The sequence below is a fragment of the Pogona vitticeps genome, chromosome 6, assembly GCF_051106095.1.
Source record: "Pogona vitticeps strain Pit_001003342236 chromosome 6, PviZW2.1, whole genome shotgun sequence".
Classification (NCBI taxonomy): Eukaryota; Metazoa; Chordata; class Lepidosauria; order Squamata; family Agamidae; genus Pogona; species Pogona vitticeps.
The window spans coordinates 104,858,357-104,886,351 of NC_135788.1; the positions used below are offsets into that span (position 1 = coordinate 104,858,357).

The window sequence follows — 27,995 nt, forward strand, 5'->3', positions numbered from 1 at the left end:
GTATCCTTTCCACCCCATGAGAGAGGAGCATACACAATGCAGGGGGAAAAATAAATAAATCACGGGAATATATAGCATATAGGGAATGTTTCCACCACACATTGCTGGCTGTAGCCGATTTAAGAGTTACATGATTACAGGAACCAGCACTGATTTTTGTCAGACCAAGGAAACAGGCTTCGCCAATCCGCCGGTTCTCCTCTCTGCGGCCAAAAGAACTCCGTTTCCCAGGGTGCCGAGCGTCTGCGCCGGCGCCGCGCGTGTGACGTCAAAGGGCCGTCGCTTTGGATTTTCGCGCGCGAAAAAAAAAGGAGGGAGTGAGAGAGAGAGAGAGAGAGGTGCTGGGGGGAAAGAAGAGAGGCCCTGAGGTTCGCGCAGGTAATTCTTCTTTCCCTCCCCTCGCGCCCCCTCCTCCTCCTCCTCCTCCTCTTCCTGTGGAGGGTCTCTTGAGGAGAATCCCTGGCGGCGGAGTGGGGGGGCAGTTTTGGCGGGAGAAACGCCTCCCCTCCCACCGGGGTTGGGGGAGGGGGGAAGGGAAGGCATTGGTGGCGGGAACGAAGCCACCCCTTCGGATAGGAGCCTAGAGTTCGGTAATGGCCATTATTGGGCCCTTCAGAAGGTACAAAGAAGAACAGGAGGGCTCAGGTCCTGTGGCGGTGGCCCTCGTTGTTTACCCAACGCAAGCTTCTGTTTCTTTACTCCCTCGCTTTTTTTCCCTGTCAAATTTTTACCCTGTGTAAGCCTTTGGCCAGCAGGAGATGAAAACTGAGAGGCCTTGTGGTTATGCCTGCTTACATTTTATCATATTTTCGTTGCATGTTGTGCAACCTGCTTTTTATATATATATTATATTTTATACACACACACACACATATATATGCACATATAAACACACATATACATGTACATATATGTACATGTATATGTGTGTGTATATGTGCATATATGTGTGTGTGTGTGTATATAAATAATATATATATGTGTGTGTGTGTGTATATATAAAATAAAATATATATATAAAAAGCAGGTTGCACAACATGCAATGAAAACAACATAACAACATGAGATACAGTACTGTGTATATATATATATATCTCCTGTTGGCCGAAGGCTTACAGGGTAAATGTATATATAAAATGTACATATATATACTGTAGATAGATAGATATCTTTTAATTGAGTGATGCGGTGTAAAAGTATTAATAAAGTATTTTTCCAAAAACTGGCCATGGGTTTAATGCAAAAATAATTGCTAAAGAGGGAAGTGAAGGCAGAGGGTGAGGAAATTGTTTCTGGGACCGATGTGTTGGTTAACCTCCATTGGTGTTTTCTAGACTTTTCTTTATTATTTGTATTTCCCAAAACTCTTGAAGTGAACCCAGACCAATAAACTATTTTCACAAGCTGTCAAGTGTGCATTAAGTGGAATTGGTTTTTTTTTTTAAAAAAACTAGAATGATAGGAAGTAGAACACAAAAACACATTTATTTAAGAGGTTTTTTGCATGTGGAATTAAAGGGCTCCCTTTGAATCACTTTTGTATGCTTGCATTAATGCTTAACTGGGACTGAAAGGTAGACAAATCTGTATTAAAAGCAAACTACCAATGTGAGTAGGCAAGAAGTGCACAGAAAGTCTGTTTGTTTTAAGGACTTCTAGGAGGTTGAGAGCATTTTCTGTGTTCTTGCATTGCAGGGTTTCCCTTCCTTTCAGGACTCTTGTCATTATATGCTGTGAAGGATTTGTCCACTGTAATAGTACAGTATTTCCAAAGATTGTGCTTCACTCTTTTTTCTACCACCATTCCCTAGGAATAGGTGGTAAGATTTGTCCTGTGTGGAAGAAAGTAAAGGCTTGCAGGCAAGATTTAGTGAGGTCTCAAGTAAATTCAGACACCAGAATACCATCTAATTTTGCGTTGGTGAAATTAAATATCAGGTATACTAGTTCATGGTCACAGTAACAGAACAGTGGAAACAGTACAGATTGTGGGCACATAGGTGTCATGAAGAAGAATGTCATGCCCCAGTACAATTAAAAAGAAAAAGTGATTCTGCATGTATCTGTAACAGAAAAAAGAAGAGGGAATGTATGCTGATTCAGCTTTTCATGCAATGATGAGAAAAGTTGGAAGTTTTTTCTTTTTCACAGGTGTTAAGGACAAAAGGGCATGGGCCCCAACCTTTCCATCAGTGAGATCTGTAATGATAAGCAATAGAAGTCATGACCAACATTATTGCTTTGTACATAATGTGTTGCATAGCTTGTTGATTTTTAAGAGACTGATAGTTTCTCTGTTATATAACTCAGTCTACGGCAGGGTTGGGGGGTGGCATGAGATAGCACAGCTTCAGTAAGCAAACTGGCTCCCAGAAATTTGCATTATTGTACTATGCAGTGGTGCAGTACACATTTTGCCAGATTAGTAGGCAAACTGACTCTGGCTAAACAAAGTCAGCAGCAATCCCCATCTATACTGTTCCATGGGATACATTGGGAGAGCACTGGAAGACATTCAGGATTCAAATGGAGATGATGGTAGAACTGTGGTATTTTATGCACACATTTGTGAAAAGTCCTAATCCATATTAGCACTTGTGGGCATCAAATTGGGTGCTAGTCTCCATTATCAATGCTGCATATGATAGTAGGAACATGTATGTATTGTGAATAATATATGTTTAAAAGGCAGGGACACTATTACATTTTGCATGTTTTTAATGCATTGATCATTGTCCATCTAATTCTTGTAATTGAGGAGAGACTTTTTCTGAATATTGTAAAGCAGTTGTGCTCTGATACTAGCTAGTCACGCTCTGTCTTTCTGTGTCCTTTGTGATGCAACAATATACTGTATGTGTGATTGTGGCGAATAGCTCTAATGCCATATCTTTCTCTCCTGCATCTTCTCATAATATGTTGCTTATAACATGCCTTAATTATTTTCATCTGTAACTGAAATCTCAAAGACGTGGAATGCATAGTAACACCATTTGAAGCAAGATCACTTTAAAAAAAAGAAGGAAAATTAAAAGTCTCCAGCAGACTCTATACTTTCCTGTACAATAGAATGCTCATGCCATTTTAGTCTGGCCTTTACATCAACCTGAAAAGATTTTTTCAGTGCTTCTGAAAGTTAGGCTGCAGTATTGCATGATGTAAATTCAGTTGCTTACCCTCTTTCTCTCTTCATTTTCCATCAGCGTGGCCTGTGAGAAAATAGGATCCAACACATACTCTATTCCATGAACCTCACTCGTGCACTCTTTATCTTGTGGAACTGGCCAGCTGAGCTGTCACTCTGACAGCTGATTCAGGGCCATATTTATCCAAAACTCCACACAATGCAGAGCACCATAAGGTAAGCATTGCTGGCAATTCTGAGATTCGTATATAGGTGCATGTGCATATATGTGTGTGTGCATACATTTAAAACTGGATTATTGTTTTTCTTCTGATGCCTAAAACATTGACAACTTCAGAGGAAGACCTCTGCTTATGAAATAATCATTTCTTCAGGTAAACAGTGCAGTTGAATAAATTGTTACACAAAGGATTTTATAGCTTTCCAATATTTTTGTAAACTAACAATAGAACTTTATTTACATTATGTACAAATATAATTCAAGCAAGAAATGCAAAACATAAAATGCTAATATAACACAGTGTTATGCTTCCAAAGAAGACTAGTCATTTCTATGGCATATTCATCTATTTGCAGCAGAGAAGCTGCAGTTTTGGAGGCAGAGGCTGGGCATCCTTTTTTTCAGCTGAGGACAACATTCTCTGGGGATATTCTGTCCAGATTTATGCCAATGGATGGAAGTGAAAATAGCAGTTGAAGGGCCAGGGTCAAAAGTGGGCAGGCACCCTTTTTTTTCTACACTTGTCTCTTTGCTCCCTCCCTCTTTCCCAAACAGCAGGCTGCCAAAGGAAAGATTTTTTTCCTTTGGAAAGGGCTGTAAAATGCAAATTTGCACATCTTCGTTCCCAAACAGTTGCATTATTAGTACCTGGTGTTCTAAAGGAGCAATAGTCTTCTCTTGGTGCATAAACTATGGTGAATGTTGCAATCATGAATAAAGGAGAACAATATAACCATGTATGCTTATATTTCGGCAGATCATTTTTTCAACCTCTGGCACGCAAAAAGGTTGAAGAACAGATAGAAGAGAATAGTCACGTGGAGAAGGTGCCCAGTCCAAAAAAGTGAGCTACTGTGAAGCTTGTAGTAGACTATAGATTAATTACAAGATTCTGAATATATTCAACATTTGTTGAAGTGATCTGTGGTATATACAGTAAACTGCTCTGATTTTTGTTCTGAAATCTTGGATTAAACGTATTTGAACAAAATGATTTGGAAAGACAACACTGATTGAGTTCATCCCACGTTAGAAAGTTTTGTCTCTGAAAGGCTCAGTGACCAGGTTATGCATTTATGCTCAGAAGCTGTCACTGGAAGATAGTATAGAATCATTCTTTAACTTTTATTTTCTCGCCCATTCATTTTCATAGCTAGATTAATTGAAAGCATTAATTTTGCATTGACATTAGAGCAGTCTCTCTAGTGTTGCGAAGACATTGCAGATAAAATTGAGAAAAGGCTCTTTGGAAACATCAAGCAAAATTACAGAAGCAGACAAATGTGCCATACTCTATTTAAACAAGGTCAAAAATAATAGTGTAGGTTATAATATTGGTTTTAACTCAGGTTATAAACATACATTAAACTATTGAAAAATATTGATGTGTGAGGATACATCATTATAAGGCTGAGAAATAGTGTAATATCTAAACCCTCTCAAATATTCATAAGGAGCTGCATGTGATGGAGTAATTCACCACTGTCACTTTCCACTGAACTTCTGTGACTGAGGAAGGATTTGAACCCAGGTCATCTGAACACTAGTCCCAACAATCCATTTACTACACAACACTGGCTCTGGTGTTGTTGTGGAAAGAGAACTTCTCAATTGTTTGTAGTTTTTGGGTTTACTGTTTTTAGCATGTAGAAACAGTAAACAGTGTTTACTGTTGTTTTAACATACAGGAATTACTAGTTAATAAGGTCAAATATTCAATTTTTCATTTTGTGCAGGTTGTATAACAAGAATTCTCTGCTCTTTTATGTGCCTGAAACAGATTTACTGATAGGTTATCTCTGTTGATGCTTGACATATCCTGCTCTCTTTTGATGGCTTATGAAAACTAAAATAGAATTTAGATTCTATTTAGATCAGGCTTGTCCAACCTGTGGCCTGAGGGCCGCATGCGGCCCAGGTCAGCTCGTAATGCGGCCCAGTGCAATTTTTTATTTTTAAATAAATTCCAAAGTTTCAAGTTACACTGCTGGCGCTTGCGGCCGGAATATGGCTGGGTCATGTCACAACAGTAGAGGGGGAGGGGAGGGGATAGGGGGGCTGCGTGACTGCATTGTGCCGTCCCTGTCAATAGGTGGACCCTCTTCTGGCCCCATAAAGCCACCAGAGTTCAAGCTGGCAGCCTCTGCTGTCTGAGATCGCAGCTGCTGGTAAGCGTGCTTGGAGCAGGGCTGCGGAGGACGGCTAGGGCTGCCCCCCCCCCATGCGGCCCAAACCAAATGTAGGTACGGCCCAAACCAAATTTTCATCTTCTAATGTGGCCCAGGGAAGGTGAAAGGTTGGATACCCCTGATTTAGATCTTATCTTATCTTTTCTTTCTTTCTTTCTTTCTTTCTTTCTTTCTTTCTTTCTTTCTTTCTTTCTTTCTTTCTTTCTTATTTATTTATTTATTTATTTATTTATTTATTTGTTTGTTTGTTTGTTTGTTTGTTTGTTTGTTTGTATATATCCTGCCTATCTGGTCTTGCAACCACTCTAGGTGGCTTACAAACACATGAAACAACAAATAGATCCCTGAAGAATTTGCTCAGGGATGGGTTATAGGGCAATTTGTTTTATTGGTTAGGCTATTATACAGGAAGATTGTAGTTTAAATGTTTACTTATTTTTAAAGTTCATAGGATAATTTTGACCCATCATTATCTAGCAACCTGACCTGCCTTACAGGGTGCTTGTGAAAATAGAATTTTAGAGGAGAACGCCATGGTAACTATTTTGAGAGTTTAGGAAGAAAGGTGGAATATAAATACAATAAATCTTAAGGCGGGGTCCAGGTTGATCTGTTGCTATGTTACTAAGTATTCTGTCTCTTTTGAGGAAACCAGTAAATTCTGAACAACTGATAAATAGTAGAGCACCTTGTACAGAGAATTCTACAGCCAAAAAAGCTTCCCAGGTACTTAACAGTGGAGATGAAGTGAATCCTCAGAAATCAGAAAAGAAGAATACAAAGACTGGGGATAGCAAGCAGGTAGGCCCTGTCATGTCATTTTCTGATATTTGATTAACTAGTGATACTGTGTTCCAAACCCCATCAAGGTTCTCTCATTGCACACCTGATCCTCAGATATCATTTTGCTTCTCATTAACATACTCTATTTAGACTCTCCTGTTTCAGGTATGAATCGAAAACACCAACATTACTGTGTTCCCTTATTTTTCTGGAAAACATTTCAGATACCTGTTGTAGTATTTCTGTCCTTTGAAAAATATGTTATTCTCACAGGGTTTTCTTGTTCTGTCCAATGTCAAGAAAACAGTTGTGGTTATTCTTTCTGTATCATACACCATTTCACTTTGTTTTTTCCCCTTTTTTAGGAATCTGTCTGTGTCACTGAGCAAATAAACCCTGCAGAGAATATCTCCCCAAGCACCAGCCCAGCTGCCTCTAATTCACCCTCACCTACCAGTATCCCACGGCGAAAAACTGGTAAGTACTCCTTTGATAATAGAATAGCCAAGAATGTTTATTGTTCTGTCTCTTCTTACAAGTGAGCACATAGTGAGATACTGAGCTAAAGCTTATGTTGCAAGTTTGATCTTTTCTTCTATAGAAATTAATTATTTGCTTTAGCTTTTATTTTACTCTTAATCTATCTGAACCTTGTATTAGCCCACAACTGTGTGTGGCCTTATGATATGTGTAGGTAGGACAGTTTGATCCTGAGATTACTTAAATGTAGCAGACTGTGTCCAAAAGAACTCTTGCTGTCATGCATATAAAAGCTTTGTAACTGTTAAGAAAGTGTCATGCTGGTCTAATTGCCCTTAAGACTTATCTCAAACTTTAGCCCGCAAACAGATCCCCAAACGGAAAGCAGAAGAAGAAGTCAACAGCCATGATAGCTCCCAAGATAATGGTAGTGCCAAGAGGCGGAAGGGAGATGATAATGATGGAGATGGTGAGCATTTTTGGATTTCTTATTGTGTATCAGACTGGAGAAAGGCTAAAACAAATTATGAGGAAACAATGACATGGAAGTGAACAAGGAATATAGGAGAATCAGAACAGGTGTGGGAAATAACTTTTTTCTTCCTAATTGAAAATATACTCCCTTTCCAGACTAAACACTGTGAGAATATTGATGAAATGAGAGTTCTTTATTTGAAAAACTGGATTTTAAACTTCAGTTCTCAGCGCTTTAACTTGGGAGTAAGCCTCATTGAATCAAATGGGACAAGTCCATATAAGTATGTGAAAGAATGGCACAGCTAGAGTCTCAGTCTTGTATGCCTCTCATTCATTGAATTTGGATTGCCTTCTTCTCTGGGTGTTTTGGACTCAAAGACTGTTCCCCATACTCTTGCCTCACTGACAGATCTGAAGGCACTTAGGCTTTCACTGAGGTATTGGGGAGGGAAAAAACATATTTCTTTTATTCCAGTTTTGAGTTGGAACAGTTTTATTCAGTGAAGATTCAGTATCAGTCTTCTCAAAATCTGTTTGTACCCTGTACAGGATCAAAAGAGGAGCCAGATGAGAGGCCCATGGACTTAGATGTGAAAGATGAGAAAGATAAAAATTCAGAACTGGGAGAGCATGAGACAGAAACCAAAACAGAGGAAGAGAAGATGATGGAACTCCATAAGCCATCCAGCAAACCCATATCTAGTTTTTTTGGTGAGCATGTTAAGGGGAGAGGGATATACTGCTATTTATTTAACAGAAGGACATACAACCCTAGCAGGTGAGGGTGGGGGCAGATTTTCACACCCAGCAGCTACCATAGGCTTCACCAGCTCAAGAAATAAGAAAACACGTCCAAAAATTATCCATCCATTCAAAACTGTAAGTCTGGATGTTTATCTCCAGTTTAGATTGGGGGGTGGGGTGGCCAAACCACCAATAGAAAAGCATATTTTTCTAAAGTGGTGTAGATGGACATTGGGAGGTCCTTGATGGTGCAATATTGACCATGAACTATATTTTGCACACGGATGATCTAACGTATCACCGCCAAGAGTGCTGAGCACAGACATGTTCACAAGCTGCACTTGTTTGATTTGGACCTGAAAACATCTCAGTTTGCTTAAAAATATTTTTAGTACATATGAATGGAAATTGGTAAATGTATATTCAGTAAGGGTCAGGGGATTTGCTGCTGAAAGAGAGGATACCTTATGTGCTAAGTATGCCAGAATTTAACAAGAGCAGATGCCGGGAGGTGACTATGCCAAGCGGTGAGTCTGGTAGGGTTGACGTTGTATTTCTCCCTTCAATAACTGAATTAATGTTTAAGAGTTTGACTCCAGAGCATAGTCTATTCAGAGTCTTATAGTTTATCTCAGTATCTCTGAATTTGCAACAACTCTCATACATTAACTAATACTCCAAACTAATTGTAGTTCAGCTCATATAAAGAAAGTGCTGCATTTGTCTGTTTTCTTCTTCATAGCCCCCAGAAAGACCTCTGTGAAGACAGAGAAAAAGACAATGCCTGTCTTGGGGGAAAAGACACCTGCACTGAAGAGCCATACTGAAGTCAGCAACCATGAGTCCAATAGCTTTGCTGGCAAGTAAGTGATGGGTGTCATTTGATAGTAGAAGGAGAGAGTTTGTAATTTATTTGCTGTGTACACTAGCAGCTGTTGAAAGCAGAATTCTGTGTAGGATCCATAAAAATCTATGATCATTGGTATGGAAACACTTTATCAGTTATTGCTAAATCAGGGCAGTTGATTCCAAAGAAAACCAGACATTGTGCTATAAGCACAGTGAGAGATTTTTATCCATAGAAGAGAGCTACAAAAAATTTATATACGTATATTGCTGTTCAAGGTTGTCTGAGACTCCCCATTACAATATGTGTAACCCCATTTAGCATGGACTGGATCCCTATTCCTTGTTCTGCCTTTTTGCTGATCAGGAACACCTCTGTCTTGTCTGGATTAAGTCTTGGTTTATTCACCCTCATACAGTCTATTACCCACACCAGACACTGGTCTAGAAAAGAAACATCTTCCTCAGATTTAGATGGAAAGAAGAGACAGAGTTTGATGTTATCCGCCTACTGGTGACACTGAACCCCAAACCTGTGGACAGCTTCTCCCAGTGGCCTTATGTAGATGTTAAATAGCATGGGGAATAAAACAGAACCCTGAGGGACACTATAAAGGCCAAGGCACTGAAGTCTTTCAGCACAACCTTCTGAGTTCTCCATTCCAGGAAGGACTGAAGCCACTGCAAAACAGTGCCTCAAAGTCCCATCCCAGAGAGATGGCACAGAAGGATACCATAGTTGATGGTATCCAAAGCTGCTGAGAGGTCCAGCAGAACCAACAGAAGTTAGCTATGTTTCTGCTGATTCCTAAGGAGACAATCCATCACACCCACCAGTTATGCTAACTTGTATTTCTTGTTACACAGACAAGGCATTAACATATAGAGCAAACTATCCCAAGAGTCTCCTTGCCCTAGAAATCAGCTGAATTGTTGTTTGTAGCAATGTTTATTCCTTCATTTATTGATCAATGATTAGTAAATTTAACTTAGATTCATATTTGTTCCTTCTCCCACCTATGAAGGCTAACCTTTGCAAGAAGAGAAGATTGTGTTATTTTCTGCTGAGAAAATAGTTAGAAAATAGGAGTGCAACTTCAGCAAACAATGTAAATAGCATTTGTGGATCTAGATCAAGGGGAGCTAACCAATCCCAACCATTTCCTGGCTGCTTCTGGGACTTTATGCAGGCATTTTGGGTCTAGTCCACCTTGTGCTTATAATATCCAGCCACAAATAAGATCCAGCGTGGTTCTTTTCATACTCTTTATTTTGACTAATTTTTATTTAGTTAGGTTTGTAAGTTCACAATTTTTTATTTATTCTATTTATACCCTGCCTATCTGGTCATTACGACCACTCTTTCTTTGATACTTTTTCTAAACGGAGGTTATAATCTTTGAACCACTTTTGGATTTTCAGGCCTTAGCACAGGCCTGAAATCATCATCATCAGAGAACTGCAGAGCTAGAAGAGACCCTATGGATCATTTAGTCCAACCCCTGTCAAGGAGGCACAGTGGGGAACTGAACTCTCAACCTCTGGACTATAGCCATTCGCCTGTAATGAGCAAACATTGCCTTTTGGTAGGGAGATAATCCAAACTTAAAGATAAGCTTGGATTATTTTCATCACCATATGGCAATTGGGACTGATGTGCAACAGATCGCAATATGTGAATGACAAAAAGTTTTTTGTTTTTTGTTTTTGTTAAAAACATGTAGACCACCAACTTTTCTGGGTTTATTTGCCAGGTTTCCTAAAGATGTACATGATTGTCTCCACTGAGCTGTTTGTTTATTTCCTGTTTTTGTAGTTCTCTCAAGCCATCTGTTAAACTTGAGCCGGCAGAGTACAACCCTGCAAAGAACAATTATCATCCAGTCCATGATGCATGCTGGGGTCCTGGCGAAAAGTGAGGAAGATGTGATTTTCCCTTTTTTTTCCCCAAATTATATCCCTCCTGTCATTCAAGGACACAGATGTAACGTCTCCATGTTTTCACATCAATTTTATACCATAAACTTATAACAGTGGATCTGTAAAATAACAGATAATATATATGGGACAGACTATTTAGCCCAGCTGCTTCCTTAAGGCAAGAATCTGCATTTCATGTCTGTGGTACTTCCAGCATGTCAACAATATCTCTTTCTCCACACCAAAGCTGCTTTGCAACTCCTGTTCAGAGTTTAGGACTGTCTGTCACAGTCTCGGGCACTACTGAAGCCATGACTTAACGACTGCATTGTGGCGATGCTTTAGTTTAAATGGGGAGAAGAAGCCTAGAGTGCATTTGTCTAACTTGTTTTTATCACTGGCCCCTTGATCTCTTGTGGCTCCATCCTTTGAGTGATGTTGATCATTATATACAAAGTGGGTGGACCTTTTTCCTGACTGTTCAATGTTGGGTTGGCTTTCTGAAGATCTTCCCACACTGTGAATTTATAACAGGATTCCCATAGCTGAACTTGTCTAGACCCAGACAAATAATAAGCATGAGAAGGAGCCAGTGGACTATCTTTTTACCTCAGCTGATCCATGTTGTTTGGCTTTATGTCTCTGACAGGGTCCCATACCTTGCTGTGGCTCGTACCTTTGAAAGGATTGAAGAGGAATCTGCCCGGTAAGGTAACTTTAAAGATTCATCATGGTGAGGAATCGCAGTAGCACTCTCTCCTACGCACATAACCATTCAGTATCCATCTCTGTTTCCAGGTTGAAAATTATAGAGACCCTAAGCAATCTGTTCCGCTCTGTGGTTGCCCTGTCTCCAGAAGACCTGCTTTCCTGCGTCTACCTCTGTCTTAATCGATTAGGCCCAGCATACGAGGGCCTGGAGCTGGGTATTGGCAAAACCATCCTTATGAAAGCTTTGGCTCAAGCCACAGGTGAGTTGGGCTAGTTACACCTACTACAGATTTAAATGCAGGGGTGCAGGAGTTGCCATCAATGACATAGATGTAATAACATATATAGGTTGGTTCCTGCCAACCTAGCAGTTCAAAAGCATGCAAATGCAAGTAGACAAATAGGTACCACCACGGTGGGAAGGTAATGGCTTTCCGTGTCCAGTCGCGCTGGCCACGTGACCACTGAAACTGTCTTCGGACAAATGCTGGCTCTACGGCTTGGAGACGGGGATGAGCACTGCGCCCTAGAGTTGGACATGACTGGACTAAATGTCAAGGGGAATCTTTACCAATATATAACATACACAACATATAAAATATGTTACCTGAAAAATGAAAGTGCCAGGAATTCATAAGAAGTGATTAAGGCATACCTGACTTTATGGTTTATAAAAGAGCAAAGATAAGGCCGTATGGTCTCCAAGATTACACAGATGTGGCCACTTGCAACTTGTATGGTTTTATGTGCATGTTCTGTGCAGGGCCCCTTATAGGGCTTTCAAGGTAAGTGAGATATTTAAGGACTAGCTTTACCAGTTCTACTCCCCCATTTGAGTTTCCATGGCCGAGCAGGAATTCAAATCCTCTTCTCCAGAGTCCTAGTCCATCACTCTATCCACTACACCATCACATTGTGGTGTATGATTTTATAGTGGTCCAATAAAAGGTATCACCCACCGTTACATTTGTGCTTTATGATGATATTTTCCTTTTTTCGCTCTCTTCTGTAGGTCGACAGCTGGACCAAATCAAGGCAGAGGCAGCAGAAAAGGGAGATCTTGGATTAGTCGCTGAGAGTAGCCGTACCACACAGGGCATCATGTTTGCCCCACCCAAGCTTGGCGCTGCTGCCGTCTTTAGCAAATTGCAGGCCATTGGGCGTATGATGGGAAGTTCTGTAAGTAACGGGCAAGAGGGCATGGAAATTCAAAAACTGAATCAAGAGAGCGACATTAGGGTTGTCAGTGGATAGGGCAAATCTAAAGTCAGATGAGCCTAGTGGGTTTTTCCTCTGCCTGTGCCTGTGTTAGCCTTGTCTCACGTTTGACACAACATGCTTGATATGATGGTTGCTGTAGGTTTTTGGGCTGTTTTGCCGTGTTCTTAAGGTTTTTCTTCCTAATGTTTCTGCAGTCTCTGTGGCCAGCATCTCCAGAGGACAGAATTTAGAACTCTGTATTACTCTGTCTAGAGTTCTAACTCCTGTCCTCTGAAGATGCCAGCCACAGAGACTGCAGAAATATTAGGAAGAAAAACCTTAAGAACACGGCCAGACAGCCCAAAAAACCTGCAACAACCATCAGATCCCAGCCATGAAAGCCTTTGAGAACGCATGCTTGATATGATCTTTTCAAGATGATTTACCACTGCACATGAGTTTAACTGCCCTTAAACGCGGCTGCTTCTATAGCATACGCTCTGCAAGCAGAGTCCAATGATGCCACTAATGGGGATGTCGTGTCGCTAAGCAAAATTAGACTGTCTGGGACAGCACTGCACATTTTATCTTCTTGAAGTCCCCTGTAATGCCAGATGTCTGTGGGAAAGCCTTTGTTGTGAGATGGGTGTTGCAGGCTAGACTATTCTTCCTTCTCCTTAATCCTTCCATTTGTATCTCAAGCACTCCCTCTCATTTCTTTCCCTCTTCAGTCCATGAATAAGAAGATTGATATTATCAAGTCTTTGTTTGTTGCCTGCCGCCATTCAGAGGCTCGCTACATTGCACGGTGAGTTTGCCTTACTGTCATGTAGTGGCTGCATTTCCCCACCTCAACTCCCCATGTTTTATCATCTTTTTGCATATAGCTTCCTGTCCTGCTTGTCCCCAAAGAGTTCCTAAATGTATACTGTTATTTTTAGTCCTTCCACCCCTACCTTCCCCTTTTGTTGCTGCGGCTGCACAGCATTTTGTTTTTCAGTCCCTACTCCTCGTCTGCCTGCATCAAGCAAACACAGATTCATGCACACATAAAGTTATTTGGTAGCAGTCCACACCAACTTTGCAATGTTTCAGTGAGGTGTTTTGTGTATTTGTGTATTTCAGGTCACTGGAAGGAAAGTTGCGAATTGGTTTAGCAGAGCAGTCGGTTCTGTCAGCCCTGGCCCAGGCAGGATCACTCACTCCTCCAGGGCAAAGTGAGTTCAGGATTCACTTAACAAATAACACTAGTGCTGGTTTAGGAGACACTTAGAGGCTGTACGGTTCTATGGAGCAACTAAGAAGGGCTCTGATGGCAACTTATTGCAGCATTTAGATGTTGTATTCTTTGGGAAGGGAGACTGTTATCCACAAGGCATGGTACTGCACATTTTGTAGTTGATCCAAATTAAATATTTATAAGCTTATTTCCACAATTAAGGATCCTAAAGAACATAGAATTTGAATGAGAGGAGAATATGTAAGAAGTGGAGGACAAGGAAATTAGGGTTGACCAGGTGTTGGCCAGAGAGGCAGTGAATGGTTGCCATAAAGAAGAGATGCAGAGCTATGTGAAAGCTTAAGCTGTGCTCAACCTCATTTTTGTTTGTGACCTCTTTCTAGATATTATTGATGTTTCCAAACTTCCTTCATATTTATCGCTTTCCCAAAAATGCCTGTTTTCTTTCAATAACAGGATCTGTTCTTGGCACAGTGATGTACTGTCGTTGAAATGAGCAACATAAAAAATGTGTATATCATGGCCCCAATACTTTATATGTAAGCTGCCAACTGTGCTGCATTTTCTCTAGAATTTCCTCCAGAGGTACTAGATGCCGCAAAGGGCAAATCTGCAGAGGCACGCAAAGCCTGGTTAGATGAGAGAGCCTTGATTGTTAAGCAAGCCTTCTGGTAAGTAATTTCTGTTTCATGGAAGTTCAAGGACTGAGTACTTGCTTTGTTTGCATAAGGTTTCAGGTTCAGTCCCCAACATCTTTAGGTAGGGGTAGTCAAGACACTTGCTTTTGAAACCCACAGCCACTTCTAATAATACTGGACTATATAGGTCAATATGCTGACTCATTATATGGTATATTCCTTTGTTTCTTTGCCCATAACCTTTTTTTCCCATGGAAGGTAACATTTCTGGGTATGTTGCTCCTACTTACAGTCACAGCAATTAGACTTTGCATGCAGTTTCTGCCTTCAGAGGCTGTAGTAGCTAAAATGCTAGGGAGCAATTGGTGTCTCGGGGAGATCAAGACAGATTGATTGATTGAATGAATACCATCCATCTAGTGGAGAACCACAACTCTAGGAAATTTTTAAAACGTAAAAAGACCCCAATGCTGTCACTGTGGACCTTTTCTGGCAGATTGAGTCTCCATGGGGTATTAAGGAAGCTTCAGCAGTGTTGATCTCATTCTGCCTCACTTGTTCACGCCCACCATTTGTACAATTTTATCTGTCAAGTGCAGCCCAGGCCATTTGGTACTTAAGGAGCCACCCCTGTGTGTTCTTATGGTAAGAAAATTGGAAAGTTGTTTTTAGTTTTTCCCCCAATAAGTCTTGCTCTCCAGAACCTGCATCCTGATAGAACGTCTTGCAAGAACAGAGAGTGAATAGAGAGAACTAATATAGCCATAGTAGATAACACAGAAGGGGTCATTTGAAATGCAAAGTCTGAGCCTCTGAGCAAGAACACTCCCCCCCCCCCCAAAAAAAATCAAGTTTTGGTATGTGCTTTCCAGTAGATGGCTTTAGGTCTTAGCCATTCTTGTTCATTTTGTTTTCAGCGAGCTGCCAAATTACGACATCATTGTGCCTGTGCTTCTAGAGCATGGCGTGGAGAGCTTGCCTCAACATTGCAAGATCACACCAGGTATCTGAAACATTTCTTGGGGAAAAAGGAAGGAGAGGGCATTTGATACAATAAGGAGTTTTGTTTTTGCTTAGACTCTTCAAACTATGTATCATGTATAATACTGCAAGTGTGAAACGGCATGAAGTATCATCCACTGCCAAAAACAGATTTGTGAAAATCTTATGTATTCATTTTAAAAATCAAACAATTAGGTTCTAATCTATATGTGTATATGCATTTTAAAATACAGATATTGCCTATAAAATACTTAACGATGACTGGATTCTATCTGGTTTAGCTATTGCTTTCCTTTAACCCTACATATTGGCTGATCTTTTCCTATGTATTTTACTTTTCCCTCATCATATTACTTTTTGCCATAGAACCCAAGATTGTGCAAATGTGCAGATAGATACTTCAGGATAATGCTTATAAGATATTACATGTTTATGCATAGTGAGCATATCCATATATATATTTATACATCTAAAATTATGTGCAAATATATTAATAGGCTAGTATGATGCAGCTTTTCCACCAAGAATGCCAAAACTCTTAGCTCAGATTGAAAACGGCATGTCATATTTGCAAGGAAAAATTGAGGAAGTATATGTTTCTTTTCCAGTATTATCATATGTGATTTAAATACTACATTTTTTCCCACTGGGAGTTACTGAGATATTATTATCTGTTCTCAGCCTTGTGTACTTCCTTCCTCAGGGATCCCCTTGAAGCCCATGCTTGCTCATCCAACAAAGGGCATTGGGGAAGTATTAAAGCGTTTTGAAGAAGCAGCTTTCACTTGTGAATACAAGTATGATGGGGAGCGAGCCCAGGTAATTATGTGTGGTGCATACTCTGAAAATTAAGCTCCCATCCTCCTTGACTTCTGTAGCTGTAACTCAATTTTTATCTTCCTCATAGATTCATATCCTGGAGAATGGAGAAGTGCACATCTATAGCCGGAACCAAGAGAACAACACATCCAAGTACCCTGACATTGTCAGCCGAATCCCCAAGGTGAAGGGGCTTTTGGAATTCTAGGGTGTAGGGAGTGTATCCCAAAGAGAAAACAAAAGTGTGGTGATTTACTGGCACAGGGCAATTTGCAGCCTAGCTTCTACATAACAGTAGTGTTGAGCTTGACCCTGTGGACAATGGGAAGTGAAAAATAAGCTGAAATGTTTCACCATTTTGCAGGTGAAAAAGACAACTGTGAACTCCTGCATCTTAGATGCAGAGGCTGTGGCATGGGATCCTGATTCCAAACAGATCCAGCCATTCCAGGTACTAACCACTCGCAAGCGCAAGGTAAGCTGTTGTTCCTAAATTGTTTTCTAAAATTGTTGACGGAGACATTCATTTGCTCTGGTTCTCTGCTTTTGGGGCACAACACAATGAGATGGAATATTCTTAGCATATTGGTACAGGAGGATATTATGGGACTTTGAGAATAAGTATATGTCTTATGAACACATTGTGGGACATGAAGGAAAGATATTGCCTCTCTGTAGATCGTTGTTGAACTGTGTAAATGATTTGTGAGGAAAATCAAAGTTTCCTCAGTTTTAATGGTTTAGAAATCTCAACCCTTTTCTTCTTGTTTCTTAACTATTACTCTCCAGGATGTAGACGCCGCAGATATCAAAGTGCAAGTATGTGTGTATGCATTTGACATGCTCTATCTCAATGGGCAGGTAAGAATACCATTTATTTCAAACAACTGCATATCCTGTGTATTTTACTCTGCATATGGTTTAAGCTGCATTTGCCCTGCATTATCTGCTGCTGTTTTTTGCTACCTTGTTTTATCTCTTTCCATCCCACTGCTATCCTTCTGCTTTCCATGACTCCTAAATTTTCAATTATGTATCCTTCAGTCGCTGGTCCAGAAACCCTTGTCACAGCGTCGGACTTTACTGCGTGACTCCTTCATGGAGGTTGAAGGTCAGTTTCTCTTTGCTACCTCCATGGACACTAGTAACACGGATGAGATAGCAGAATTCCTCGAACGCTCCATCAAAGGTATTGTAGAGACAATAGCAAGTCTGTTTTGTTTCTCCTCTCTCCTTAACTATTTCTTATAAACCTTAGATATCCTTTCTGAGCCCTAGAATGAAACCCAATATGGTGTAGCTAAGAACATTTTTGGATTAATACAGTATGTGGGAAACCTGGGCTCAAAATCTTGCTGAGCTATAAAACTTTACTGATAACCTTTTAGTTCCTCTTTGAGCCTTACAGAGCTGTTGTAAGAATAAAAACCAGGAATACCTGGTCTATCCCTCCCTAATTTTCATTACCCAAGGAGCAGGATAAATAACCTGATGAAGAGGCTGAACTAATCACAAGGTAGCTTGTTTCCTTCAGATTCCTGTGAAGGGCTAATGGTGAAAACACTAGAAGTGGATGCTACATATGAAATCGCAAAGAGGTCCCACAATTGGTTGAAGGTAAGAACTGAATGCTTGCAGGGCCACCTACCAAAAGAAAGTATTGTTAGAGCCCTACTGAGCAAAAGTAATAGTGGATCTTGTGTCTCTTTTTCAAACTGTCCATGCTGTCATTGAAGGGAGGAAGGCTGTTTATTTATTTTCCTGCTTGCTGATCAGTTTGAATACAGTGTCCACACCAACAGTAATAAGAAACAAAGAAGAAAATCAGTAATAAAAGCAATATGTTCCCTGAGATCAAATTTACTGAATTACTGAAAAGCCTGACAAATGCCTTTTGTGTAGGTACAAGTTCAGCTCGTGTTCCCAGGGATGAGTTACGTTCTTTAGTAACTGTGTTTCCCATACCAGCTAAAAAAAGATTATCTGGAGGGAGTTGGAGATACCCTGGACCTGGTGGTAATCGGTGCCTACCTGGGCAAGGGCAAGCGTGCAGGGACATACGGTGGTTTCCTCCTAGCCTGCTATGATGTGGAAAGTGAAGAGTTCCAGAGCATCTGCAAGGTAAGGTATGCCCAGTGACTCCATTGTTAGGGGCACTTGGACACTCAGCCCCTGTCCTAGAACTTAGTGAAATGTGCGTATTTGTGTAGCATCTAGTGCTCCCAACATACTGTATTTTTTCATGTATAAAACGACACCTTTTCCTAAAATAATTAGAGGAAGAATTTGGGTGTCGTGAAGGAAGCAGTCGCGCGTGCGCGGGGGTGCCTCTTGTTGCCTCCGCCTAATTGCCTCTTCCAGAGCTCACAGCTTGTCCCCTCTGGTGGCCCTGAAGCAGCAGCTGGAGGAGGCGAAGGAGCATTCACACGTACTCGGGTGCCTCTTACTGCTGCCTTCCCCGCCCGATCACCACCTCCACTGGGACTGATGGGCTTAGCTCACATCCGGTGGTGGAGGTGGCAGAGGCGGAGGCAACACCGCCAGATCACTTCCTCCCACAATCTCCTTAGGGCAGGAGATGAGGCAGAGACGTGAGCAGGAGGTGAGCCCCGGCAGTCGCTCTAGAGGAGTTAATCAGGTGGGCAGCGGAGACAGCAGCAGCAGGAGGTGGAGGTGGAGGAGCAGTTGCCCATTAACTGCTCCTCCGCCTCCATCAAGGGTCAAAATTGGGGGGGGGTTATACATTGGGGGGTTGTATACATGGTAAAATACAGTAATCGGAGCCTACAAAAGTAGAGGCTGCTGCAAGTGATATTACTTTGTCCTGGCTGCAAGTTTTAAGAGACTGCCTGTGGAATAAAATGGTTGAGGCTTGCATTTTCCATACCATGTCCAGCCTCAAGTGTTTGTCTGCACTGCAAGATAATAACAGTAATTTGATTTCTAACACTCATCCTTTCACACTGTTGTTAGATTGGCACTGGATTCACAGATGAAGCTCTTGAGAAGCTCCATACCTCTCTCAAGGTAGGAGCTCGCCTCTGCTCTGATGAGGCATTTCTTTTTATGTCCTCTGCTAAGTACGGGGAAAAGACATGAGTGGTGCATGCTTTTGCTCCCACAATTCTCCCTTTAAATGGAGTTTCTGCGTATGGAGTTAAGGAGTAGCAAGAAGGGGAGAGAGAGGCCATATTTTTGGCTCTTGTCTTTTGTCCTATCCAATTACAGTACTTCAATTCTATACAAGACATTATTTTGGGCTCCCATGTTAGAAGGTTGAAGGGTGTCCTCTCCCTGAATAGCCAGATGAAAATAATGCCATCTGTAGGGAGCTATCAGGGTTATGCCATCAGTGGATGGATGAGTCCCAGCCATGCCAATACTGCAGCTCATCCCAGTCTCTATATTGCAGGACCATGTTATTCCACAGCCACGGCCATACTATCGGTGGGGTGGTATAGCAGAGCCTGACCACTGGCTGGAGGCCCAGCATGTCTGGGAAGTGAAGTGTGCGGATCTGTCAGTTTCTCCTGCCCACAAAGCGGCAACAGGATTGGTGAGTTATGGTGGCCAATGGAAGGGCTGTCTGAATGAGTAGCATTCTCAACTAAAATATCTAGACAGTTATTCTCAGGACAGATATTTGGGGGTATTTCATATGCCAGCTTTTGTTTGTAAATAGTTAAAATATTTTCATTCGTATGATATTGTTCTAATTATATGTCCCATGTTGGGCTCAAAATGTGAGCTCCTATAACTATTCAGCAAAGATTTTGAGACCACCGTACAAAGTTCTTTGAAAACATAGATTCAGAGACATTGAAAAGACAGGTGATATTAAGAGGCTGCTAGTGGAAGAAAAATTTTGAACAATGTATGATGTACTGTTTTGCTTTGAAAAATGTGACAATGAAAACGCCCCAGGTTAATCGCTGTATTCAAGGTACAAAATGTGCAATGCACAGAATTCTACTGATGTTTGCATAAAGTTTGTATAACTTGGCAGGGCTAATTAATGAGATGCCAGATTGTGTCTCAGGTCACATGCCCAGCATGCATGCATACCAGTGGCAATCAGCCACAGCATGTTATGCAAACAAGTAGGATTCCAGCTACCACTAATTACAACAAAGATTGATCTCACTATGTAAAATGAATGTGCCTCTGTGTCAGCACAAGTGCAGATAATTGGCTGCAGAGTTGCTGGAGTCGTTGGATCTGGCTGCAGTAAAGTCAAGATTCCCTTCATTATGTTCAAATTTTGAAGAATAGCTACTGTTGTCTGGCAGTAGCCAGTACTTAACTAATGTAGAGGAGACCATCACTGTTGATTGGTTCCAGACAGTACCATTAGTGGTAATGGAAAAGCACTATGCTAAAGTTCTACCTAGATTATGCATCAGGAATGGGCATAGTCCCTCGTTATTGAAAATTATATGGGAGGCTCATAGTCATTTTAGTCAGGTACCTTCTGTAATTTATGTACTAAGAATGCAGAATTATTGTTGAATAAAATCTGGCAGCTTTTACAAGGTTGCTCTGTGACCACCACTGTCTTATTACAGCAACTTTTATTGCTACAGTTAGCATCATGTGCTGCCAAAATGGTGATGTGAATGCACGTGTAATCTTAATATATATGAACATGATGTGTATGTATGATTTTAATTGTTGTTTCACCTTGTAAAACATGCAGTTTTTATCTCTGGGCTAACATAAAACTTTCCAAAGCATACTTGAAATGTGCTGGGATTTGATTATGCTTCTAAGTGTGGCTTGCTTCTATAGGTAAAAGATTTGGTTGTAACCTTTGGACAGACTTGTAAAAGGAAACCCTGAGCTTTTTCCCCCCAGTTCTGGTGTGTTTTATGCATGATCCTCCTCTCGTATTGCTTCACTGACAAGAGAACATGCATGTCTGCATGCAGATCACAATACATTTTCCATCCATCGGTCCAAACTGGATACATATCTGTATAGCCCCTTATAGGTGCTCCAGAGCTCATGATGGATTAGCTACTCATCTAGATGGCAGAGAGGCTCGTCATCCTGCCTTCTGCCAGGAGTGGCTAATCCACCCTGAGGTCTGGGAGCAATAGGGAGTGCAGAGCCCATGGCAGCGGCAGAATGGTGAGTGGTCAGTCTGGCCCCAGAGGGCCAGACCCTCATTATCTGCACCTCTGGGGGGGATATTCGTATATGGATACCCCCATCTCTAATTATCAGTGCTTGTGTAGTCAGCATATTCAGTCTTTTGTTTCAGAATTAAATGTCAGGTAGGAAAACATGTTGCTAGAGAGGCAGGTAACAAGGTTCTGTCTGATCCCCTTCCTCTGATAGCAAAATCAGCAAGTTCTGCAATTGACTAATTCCCAGAGACATCTGCTTATGTGTGGAGAAGGTTGTAATTGCCTGTGCAACAGTAAATGAGGCACTACACACCTTATTCCAGTTTTATGGACCTGTCCTTCCATTGCAGGTGGATGAAGACAAAGGTATCTCACTTCGTTTCCCCAGATTCCTGCGCATCAGAGATGATAAGAAACCAGAGGAGGCCACTTCTAGCACCCAGGTACAAAAATGGAGTGTGTGTATGGGACTGTAACAGGCAGAAATCTGGCAAGCACTGTGTGCTGAAAATGAAAACCCGTAGAGGGGACTCAAGTTATTTTAGAGGCTGCAGACTATTGGCTTAGTTATGTTGGAACAGATACAGCTTGGGACATTAAGTAATGTTCTTTTCTTATGGATATACAGGTATAGAAAGGTTGCCACTGTAAGTAAGTGGGCGTAGATATAAGAGCAAGGCAGCATATTGCAAGGTGCAGGGTTAAGCATAGTGATGAAAAGCAGTAGAGAAAGTGGTAATTTCTGTTATATATATATATACGTTCTCTGATTGTAGGTGGCTGAGCTGTACTTCAAGCAGCAACAGATCCAGAATCAGCAGTCAATTGAAAAAGGAGATGATGATTTCTACTAATAACTCTGTGTGGGTGAAGGGTCTTTATTACTGGCTTCTCCCCTAGAATGAAACTAGAATCTCATGTCCTCTTTAAGGCTTGCATCTCATGAATCCATTCCAAACACTTTCTGGTGCTTGGGCGTGTCCTGAAACTGGATCCCGCTTTTCATTCCTGGCAGTAGATGATAATGCCTTGCAGTTAACATTGTTATTGGACGGCCCAAGTGAAGAGAAAGTGCTGGTCTATTAATAAACCTTGGCATTTTGTACTACTGTTGTTTTGGACACTTACCGTGGCCCATTCCTTTTGTACCACGGTAAAAGGGCATCATTATAATTGGTTGTCACCTTGATACATAGGCACTAAGACCAGTCTTTTTTTCAGGAACTCTCCAAGCCTAGTCTCAAGAACAAACAAAAAGAGAACCTAAGAAGGTTGGAGTCAGAAGACATTCATCTTCACTTCTCCCTAAGACCAAACTCACAGGTTCACTTCAGCAGGTGTTGAGCAGCTTTTCACCTGGGAGGTGGAAGGACATCCTTCTACCCCTGTACAAAAAGAACATGGCACAGTATGTGTCCACTGTTACCTTTTCCTACAGTGGCAGAAGAATGTCCTTACAATGGTGGGTCACTGATGATGTTGGATCAAGACCTCCCACAGCTCAGAGGGGTGAGATTTCCTACTGTGGAACAGCCTGTTGCAGAACCTTGTGTCCAAAAGGTGCCTCCATCGAGGCAACGAAGCTCAGCCTGTAATGCCTGACAGAGGAAGACTGGGCCTTCCAAATGACTGCTCTACAAATATCCAGAATAGGGGCCCCAAACATTGCATGAGTAGATGCATTCCTAGTGAAGTGTGCCGTAATGCCTCCTGGAATTACTCTGCCTTGAAATGGAGCAGCAGACAGCTATGCAAACCTTGAGTCCTCTGGTCAAAGCTTGCTTAGAAACCCTTACCCACGTTTTTTGGCTAGAAGGAAACAAACATAATCAGGCAATCTGAAGTGTCTGATTCTTCTGAAGTGAATGTTAATTGCTCTTAGACCTTCCAAAGATTGCCACTCCTTTTCCAAATTGGAGTGAGGTTTCACCGTCAGGTCAAAGTTCTCCCATCGGCCTGTCCTCCTCACCTTTCTCCCCCCTGTAGGAAAAGCACTGCTTTGACTTCTATTCACAGGATGACTCGCAGTGACTGTTTAAAACAAGTGTTTATTGGTGCATAATTTGAAAAAAAGATAGCTCAAGAAAGAAGTACTGTGAAGTCTACATATAAAAAGGGAGTCTCTTGATATTATTTTTTTATTCCTGTTGTGGAGAGGCAGATATAGAAAAGGAAGGGAGAGTAGTACTACCCCTGACAAAGCCTATTCAAGAAATCTTACTACCAGAAGAGGTAATCTGGGGCCCTTCATATCTCATTAGTCAACAGCATCCTCCAAATGGAATCCATTCTGTTCTTTACCCTGACCTGCACAGAATCCATAAGCCCTACAATGCTGAATCCTTCTTACCCAATTCATCTATTGGGTCCTATCCTCCTAAGCATTATGCAAACTATGAATTTCCAGCATTTCTCAAACATTAATCCTACATGCTTGTTCCGTTCTTATCTGCATCCACTGTTCCCTTGGCTTTTCCTTTAGGATTTTCTTCTGAGGAATGAGGGAAGGTAAATGAGACCGGAAGGACAACTCCTTGCTTCTAGAGGGAGGTGCGCACGCGCTGACTTCGTGCCTTGTAAACTTCAATGAGCAGGTCCTTGACATACTGGATCTCTCTTTCAATAGATTCTGCTTTCTCTCGCAACTCACGATTGCGTGCCTCCAGGGCCTGGCACTCATCTCCCAGTGCTTCGTGTTCAGCCCGTTTACGCTGACGGTACCGCAGGGCTGCAGTCTTGTTCTGGTCTCGCTTCTTCTGGCGCCGGTCCCCCTTGGGTGCCCGTTGTACTGGGACATGGACTTCATTGGCTTGCAGGGGGAGCTCAGCAGGCGTCTCTCTGCCATAGAGTTCCAGCAACTCTAAGCAGCTTGAATCCAAGGTCTGCAGGGGAGCAGGGGTACTGTGGTGGTCCAGGGGTTGCAAAGCGTCACCAAAAGGAAAATGGAAATTTCCATCAGAGGGTGGGGTGCTGGGCGCTACCTGTTCTGGTGAGAGCGACTCCTCCAAAAAATAATCCTCCATCTGCTCCAACTCTTTCTTGAGCAGTGAAGCCATGGCCTCCAGGTCTGGAGCAGGAGGGGAGGGCAGTGACAGTGGCAAGGGCTCTCCTGACACACTCAGGAGCGTGGCCAGGTCTGTGCGCTCCGTCATCCAGTCAGAGAAGCCATCGCCTACAGAGCAATGGAGCAAGGTCAACAGTGGATATGCAAACAAGGAAACCTACAAAGCTTAACTAGGAGACAGAATGTCAACTTCTATACATGAGGACAAGGTAGACTAGGAACCAGGATTTTTTTTCTGGCTTAGGCAGCATAACCCTGGGCCTTTGCTTTTATATGGAATGTTTTAGAGAAGTGCATGTGTCTGATAGGCACCAAAGCAAGTGGTTAAAATGTCTAAGATCCTTCTGAGCAACCAATTTCACCAAGGCAGAATTACAATTCACAAAATACTGTGATGGGACCCATCTGTTGTGATGGGAACCATGTGATCGATTGAGCGATCCTTGTTACCTGGTCATTAGAATACTCACCAAATTTATTTATTTATTTAATTTATATGCTGATGTAGCTTCACATTATGTGCAGTCAAGCAGGTTTCTACCTATTATGAACTGGATGATCCTCACTGTTTGAAGGGTGGGCATCTTGTGGCCAGCCAGATGTTGTTGGATTGCAACTCCCACCATGTCCCAACATAGACTGTACTGATGTGCATTGCATCCAAATAACACTGAAGGCCCTCATATTGCCTGTCCATGCTCTAACATACCAGAGGACTAACCAGTCCTTGTTACTGGTTTTAAACAGTTGACAGCTGTTGATTTTCCATATTCCAAGCTGCTCTTTGTAAATATGATCTTATAAAGATTCCTAGAAATACAGATCCCTAAAATTAAGAGTTTACAAATCTTAGGTTTTGTTTTGTTTTGAATCCATGGGACAGAGTAAGGAATATGTAAGGAAAATATTAAAGGTGAAGAACTTAAATCTCATCAGCTGATACTCTGAGTGTTAGTTTTCTGAATGAACAACTAAAATTCCATATAAATGGGTAGCTTGACCTTGAGAGAATGTTCTAGCCTTTCCTTGTTCCATCAGGGGACTACTCTCCCACCCCGTACAGTGGTGCCTCGCTTAATGAGGATAATCCATTCTAGCAAAATCGCTGTAGAGCGAAATCCTCATGAAGCGAAATAAAAAAATCCCATTGAAAACCCGTTCAATGTGTTCCAGTGGGCTGAAAACTCACTGTCCAGCGAAGATTCTCCATAGGGCCGTCATTTTCAGTGCCTGTAAAGGGAAGAATCCATCCAGAAACACAGTGGGGAGCCATTTTACACAGCAGGTGGCCATTTTAAAGCCACCAATCAGCTGTTTTAAAAACATTGTCTAGCAAAAAATCAGTTCCCGAAGCAGGGAACCGATCGTCGGGAAGTGAATCTTGCCTATTAAAACATCGTTTTGCAATCGCAAAACAGTCATCGTATAGCTGTTTCATCGTTTAATGAGGCAATCGTTAAGCGAGGCACCACTGTAGTTTTCTAGTACTTAACCCTTTTCCCATTTAGTTTATTCACCTGCCAATAGTGGCCGCTCCATACTGAGGACAAAACCCTCATCCACAGGTCCGGCTAGCAGCTCACAATGACCGGCTTGGAACGGCCGGTGCTTGAGCAGCTCCGGCCTGTAGGTCATCGTGCTAGCTGGGATCATGGTGAGGTCCAGGTCCATCGTCAGTGCTGCCAGCAGGGACATTGTAGGGATGATTACTCAGGTCCAGTGCAGGATTGGGATGCAGCAGGCAAGGAGTGGCTTGGCTCCTGCAGGCAGGGATAGTGGTGGGGGCAAAAGACCTGAAGCACAAAGAAACAGAAAGGCGTCATAAATTCATGCAGTTCTCTCCTTAAAAAGATCAGTACCAAATAAGTGGACATTTCCCGCATACTTTCAGCTACACTTGGATTGCCTTGTCTGTCGTGTCCATGCCACTGGCCTAATTAAGCGCTCTGAAAAAGTGATTATCAACCAGTGCTACATGTTTCACAGGTGCAACAGGGAAGCAGGTTAGGTTAGCCACTAGTTTTTCATAATGCTTGCTAAGAATTCAACTTTTCTCAATGCCTATGTGCTCTTATAAGTATGACAGGCAGTCTTCTACCTGCCAGGGATTACTAGCAGCATCTGTGTAAACTGCTAGTAAATGGATACCCAGTGTTTCCTCTAATCTCCTGCATACCAGCTTATTCTGTGTGTGATACACAATGATCCCCCTTTCCAGGGGATCATTATCTGCTGATTCACTTACAAGTAGGGTCATTCGTAAGTTGAGACCCCACTGTATCTGCTGCCTGAAAATACAAAACCCAGAAATTTGTATTACCAGGGTGTACTTACCAAAATTGGCCACTAGAGGAGTCAGAGACCATGCAATGCATGCTGTTCTACATTTTCTGGCATCCACAAGGGGGGACTTGGAGCCTATTCCCCCACAGATGTGGGAGTCTTACTGTATAGTAACAGAATCCTGTGAAGAAATCCTTCACAGAAAAAGTGAGCTTTTTGCTTCTTATGGTGGTAGTCATGTTCACAGTCAGTGACTGATGGAAGACATGACAGGTTGAGAACGATGGCCCTTTTAGCACCCTTCTCTCCATCACAGCTGACCTCTGCAAAAATATTACCCAAATGGACAGAGATGGGGGGGAAGACACCTGCCCCCCCCCAACCAGACAAATGGGTTTATCTTGCAGCCTTCCTCATGTTTGGGAATACAACTCCCATAAACTCAAACAGAATTATCAATAATTAGGATCTATGGTAGCTGTAGTCCCAACATCTGGAAACATCAGGTTGCTAAGCCATGTGGCACACAAGAGTACAAGCAGTGTCCCTTGGGGGCTGTAAAAGGAACTCCCTTCTGCAGCAGCTTTGAGGGGAGGAGAGTAGCTATGGCGCCAGGAGAGTAGAGGAGGAGGAGGAGGGAGAAAGATGCCACCGCGCAGGAGCATCGGCTTCTCCCCGCGGGCTCACTTGGCGCACCTGCTGCCTTCTCTAAAGACCTGGAAAGAAAGGTGGAGCAGAGGAATCGGGAGGGAAAGGAGAAAAAGGGGTGCGGTTGCTATCCTACGCATGAACCCAAACAAACACTGAATACTCAGGTAGGCATCCCTCTCCCTTATTTTCCGTCCAGTCTCTCCCAAATCCTAGAATGCAAGAAATATGCCCAATCCCCACTGCCCGCAGGAAGAAACACACACCCACACACCCCGCAAGAGTCTACTCACTCCATCATGCTGGTTTTCTAGCAGCGTGCAAGACACGCTCGTTCACTTCGAGATCGGTGCAAGCCTACAAAGCCATCTCTCTGCTCCGGACAAGGATCGCTCTCCGGGTCTCAACGCGTCGTCTCCTACCTGGGTCGGGAAGCAAATGAGTCAGAGAGGGGTGG

At 42.1% G+C, this 27,995-nt stretch overlaps 2 protein-coding genes across 3 annotated transcripts; one reads left to right on the plus strand and one right to left on the minus strand.

The window, feature by feature from the left end:
* The first annotated feature begins 261 nt into the window (after nucleotides 1–261).
* Nucleotides 262–22,648, plus strand: LIG1 (DNA ligase 1). 2 transcript variants are annotated; one of them, XM_020807358.3, is made up of 27 exons: nucleotides 262–378; nucleotides 3,204–3,361; nucleotides 4,123–4,209; nucleotides 6,202–6,355; nucleotides 6,703–6,814; nucleotides 7,158–7,286; nucleotides 7,844–8,005; nucleotides 8,781–8,901; nucleotides 10,701–10,799; nucleotides 11,454–11,510; nucleotides 11,603–11,775; nucleotides 12,528–12,694; nucleotides 13,447–13,523; nucleotides 13,841–13,932; nucleotides 14,527–14,626; nucleotides 15,511–15,596; nucleotides 16,299–16,414; nucleotides 16,503–16,598; nucleotides 16,779–16,889; nucleotides 17,204–17,275; nucleotides 17,459–17,603; nucleotides 17,949–18,031; nucleotides 18,383–18,535; nucleotides 19,388–19,441; nucleotides 19,827–19,970; nucleotides 21,894–21,986; nucleotides 22,320–22,648. In XM_020807358.3, the coding sequence occupies exons 2-27, from the start codon at nucleotides 3,345–3,347 to the stop codon at nucleotides 22,395–22,397; spliced, it is 2,778 nt and encodes a 925-aa protein (XP_020663017.3). In that variant the 5' UTR covers nucleotides 262–378; nucleotides 3,204–3,344; the 3' UTR covers nucleotides 22,398–22,648. The 2 variants fall into 2 exon arrangements, with proteins under 2 accessions (XP_020663017.3, XP_020663021.3); XM_020807362.3 differs by having other exon boundaries at nucleotides 7,176–7,286.
* Nucleotides 22,649–23,571: 923 nt separating this feature from the next.
* Nucleotides 23,572–27,983, minus strand: ATF5 (activating transcription factor 5). The gene is made up of 3 exons (XM_020807363.3): nucleotides 27,832–27,983; nucleotides 26,125–26,400; nucleotides 23,572–24,715 (listed from the first exon to the last, which is right to left on the minus strand). The coding sequence occupies exons 2-3, from the start codon at nucleotides 26,300–26,302 to the stop codon at nucleotides 24,084–24,086; spliced, it is 810 nt and encodes a 269-aa protein (XP_020663022.2). The 5' UTR covers nucleotides 26,303–26,400; nucleotides 27,832–27,983; the 3' UTR covers nucleotides 23,572–24,083.
* Between the last annotated feature and the right edge of the window lie 12 nt (nucleotides 27,984–27,995).

Bases quoted from the DNA above. Each gene is read 5' to 3' on its own strand.
- ATF5 (XM_020807363.3), bottom strand. From the start codon at position 26,302: ATGTCCCTGCTGGCAGCACTGACGATGGACCTGGACCTCACCATGATC. The intron at 24,716-26,124 runs GTGAATAAACTA...ATTGCTCTGTAG, and splicing joins GGAGCGGCCACTATTGGCAG to GCGATGGCTTCTCTGACTGG.
- LIG1 (XM_020807358.3), top strand. The intron at 17,276-17,458 runs GTAAGAATACCA...TGTATCCTTCAG, and splicing joins TGCTCTATCTCAATGGGCAG to TCGCTGGTCCAGAAACCCTT. The intron at 19,971-21,893 runs GTGAGTTATGGT...CTTCCATTGCAG, and splicing joins ACAAAGCGGCAACAGGATTG to GTGGATGAAGACAAAGGTAT.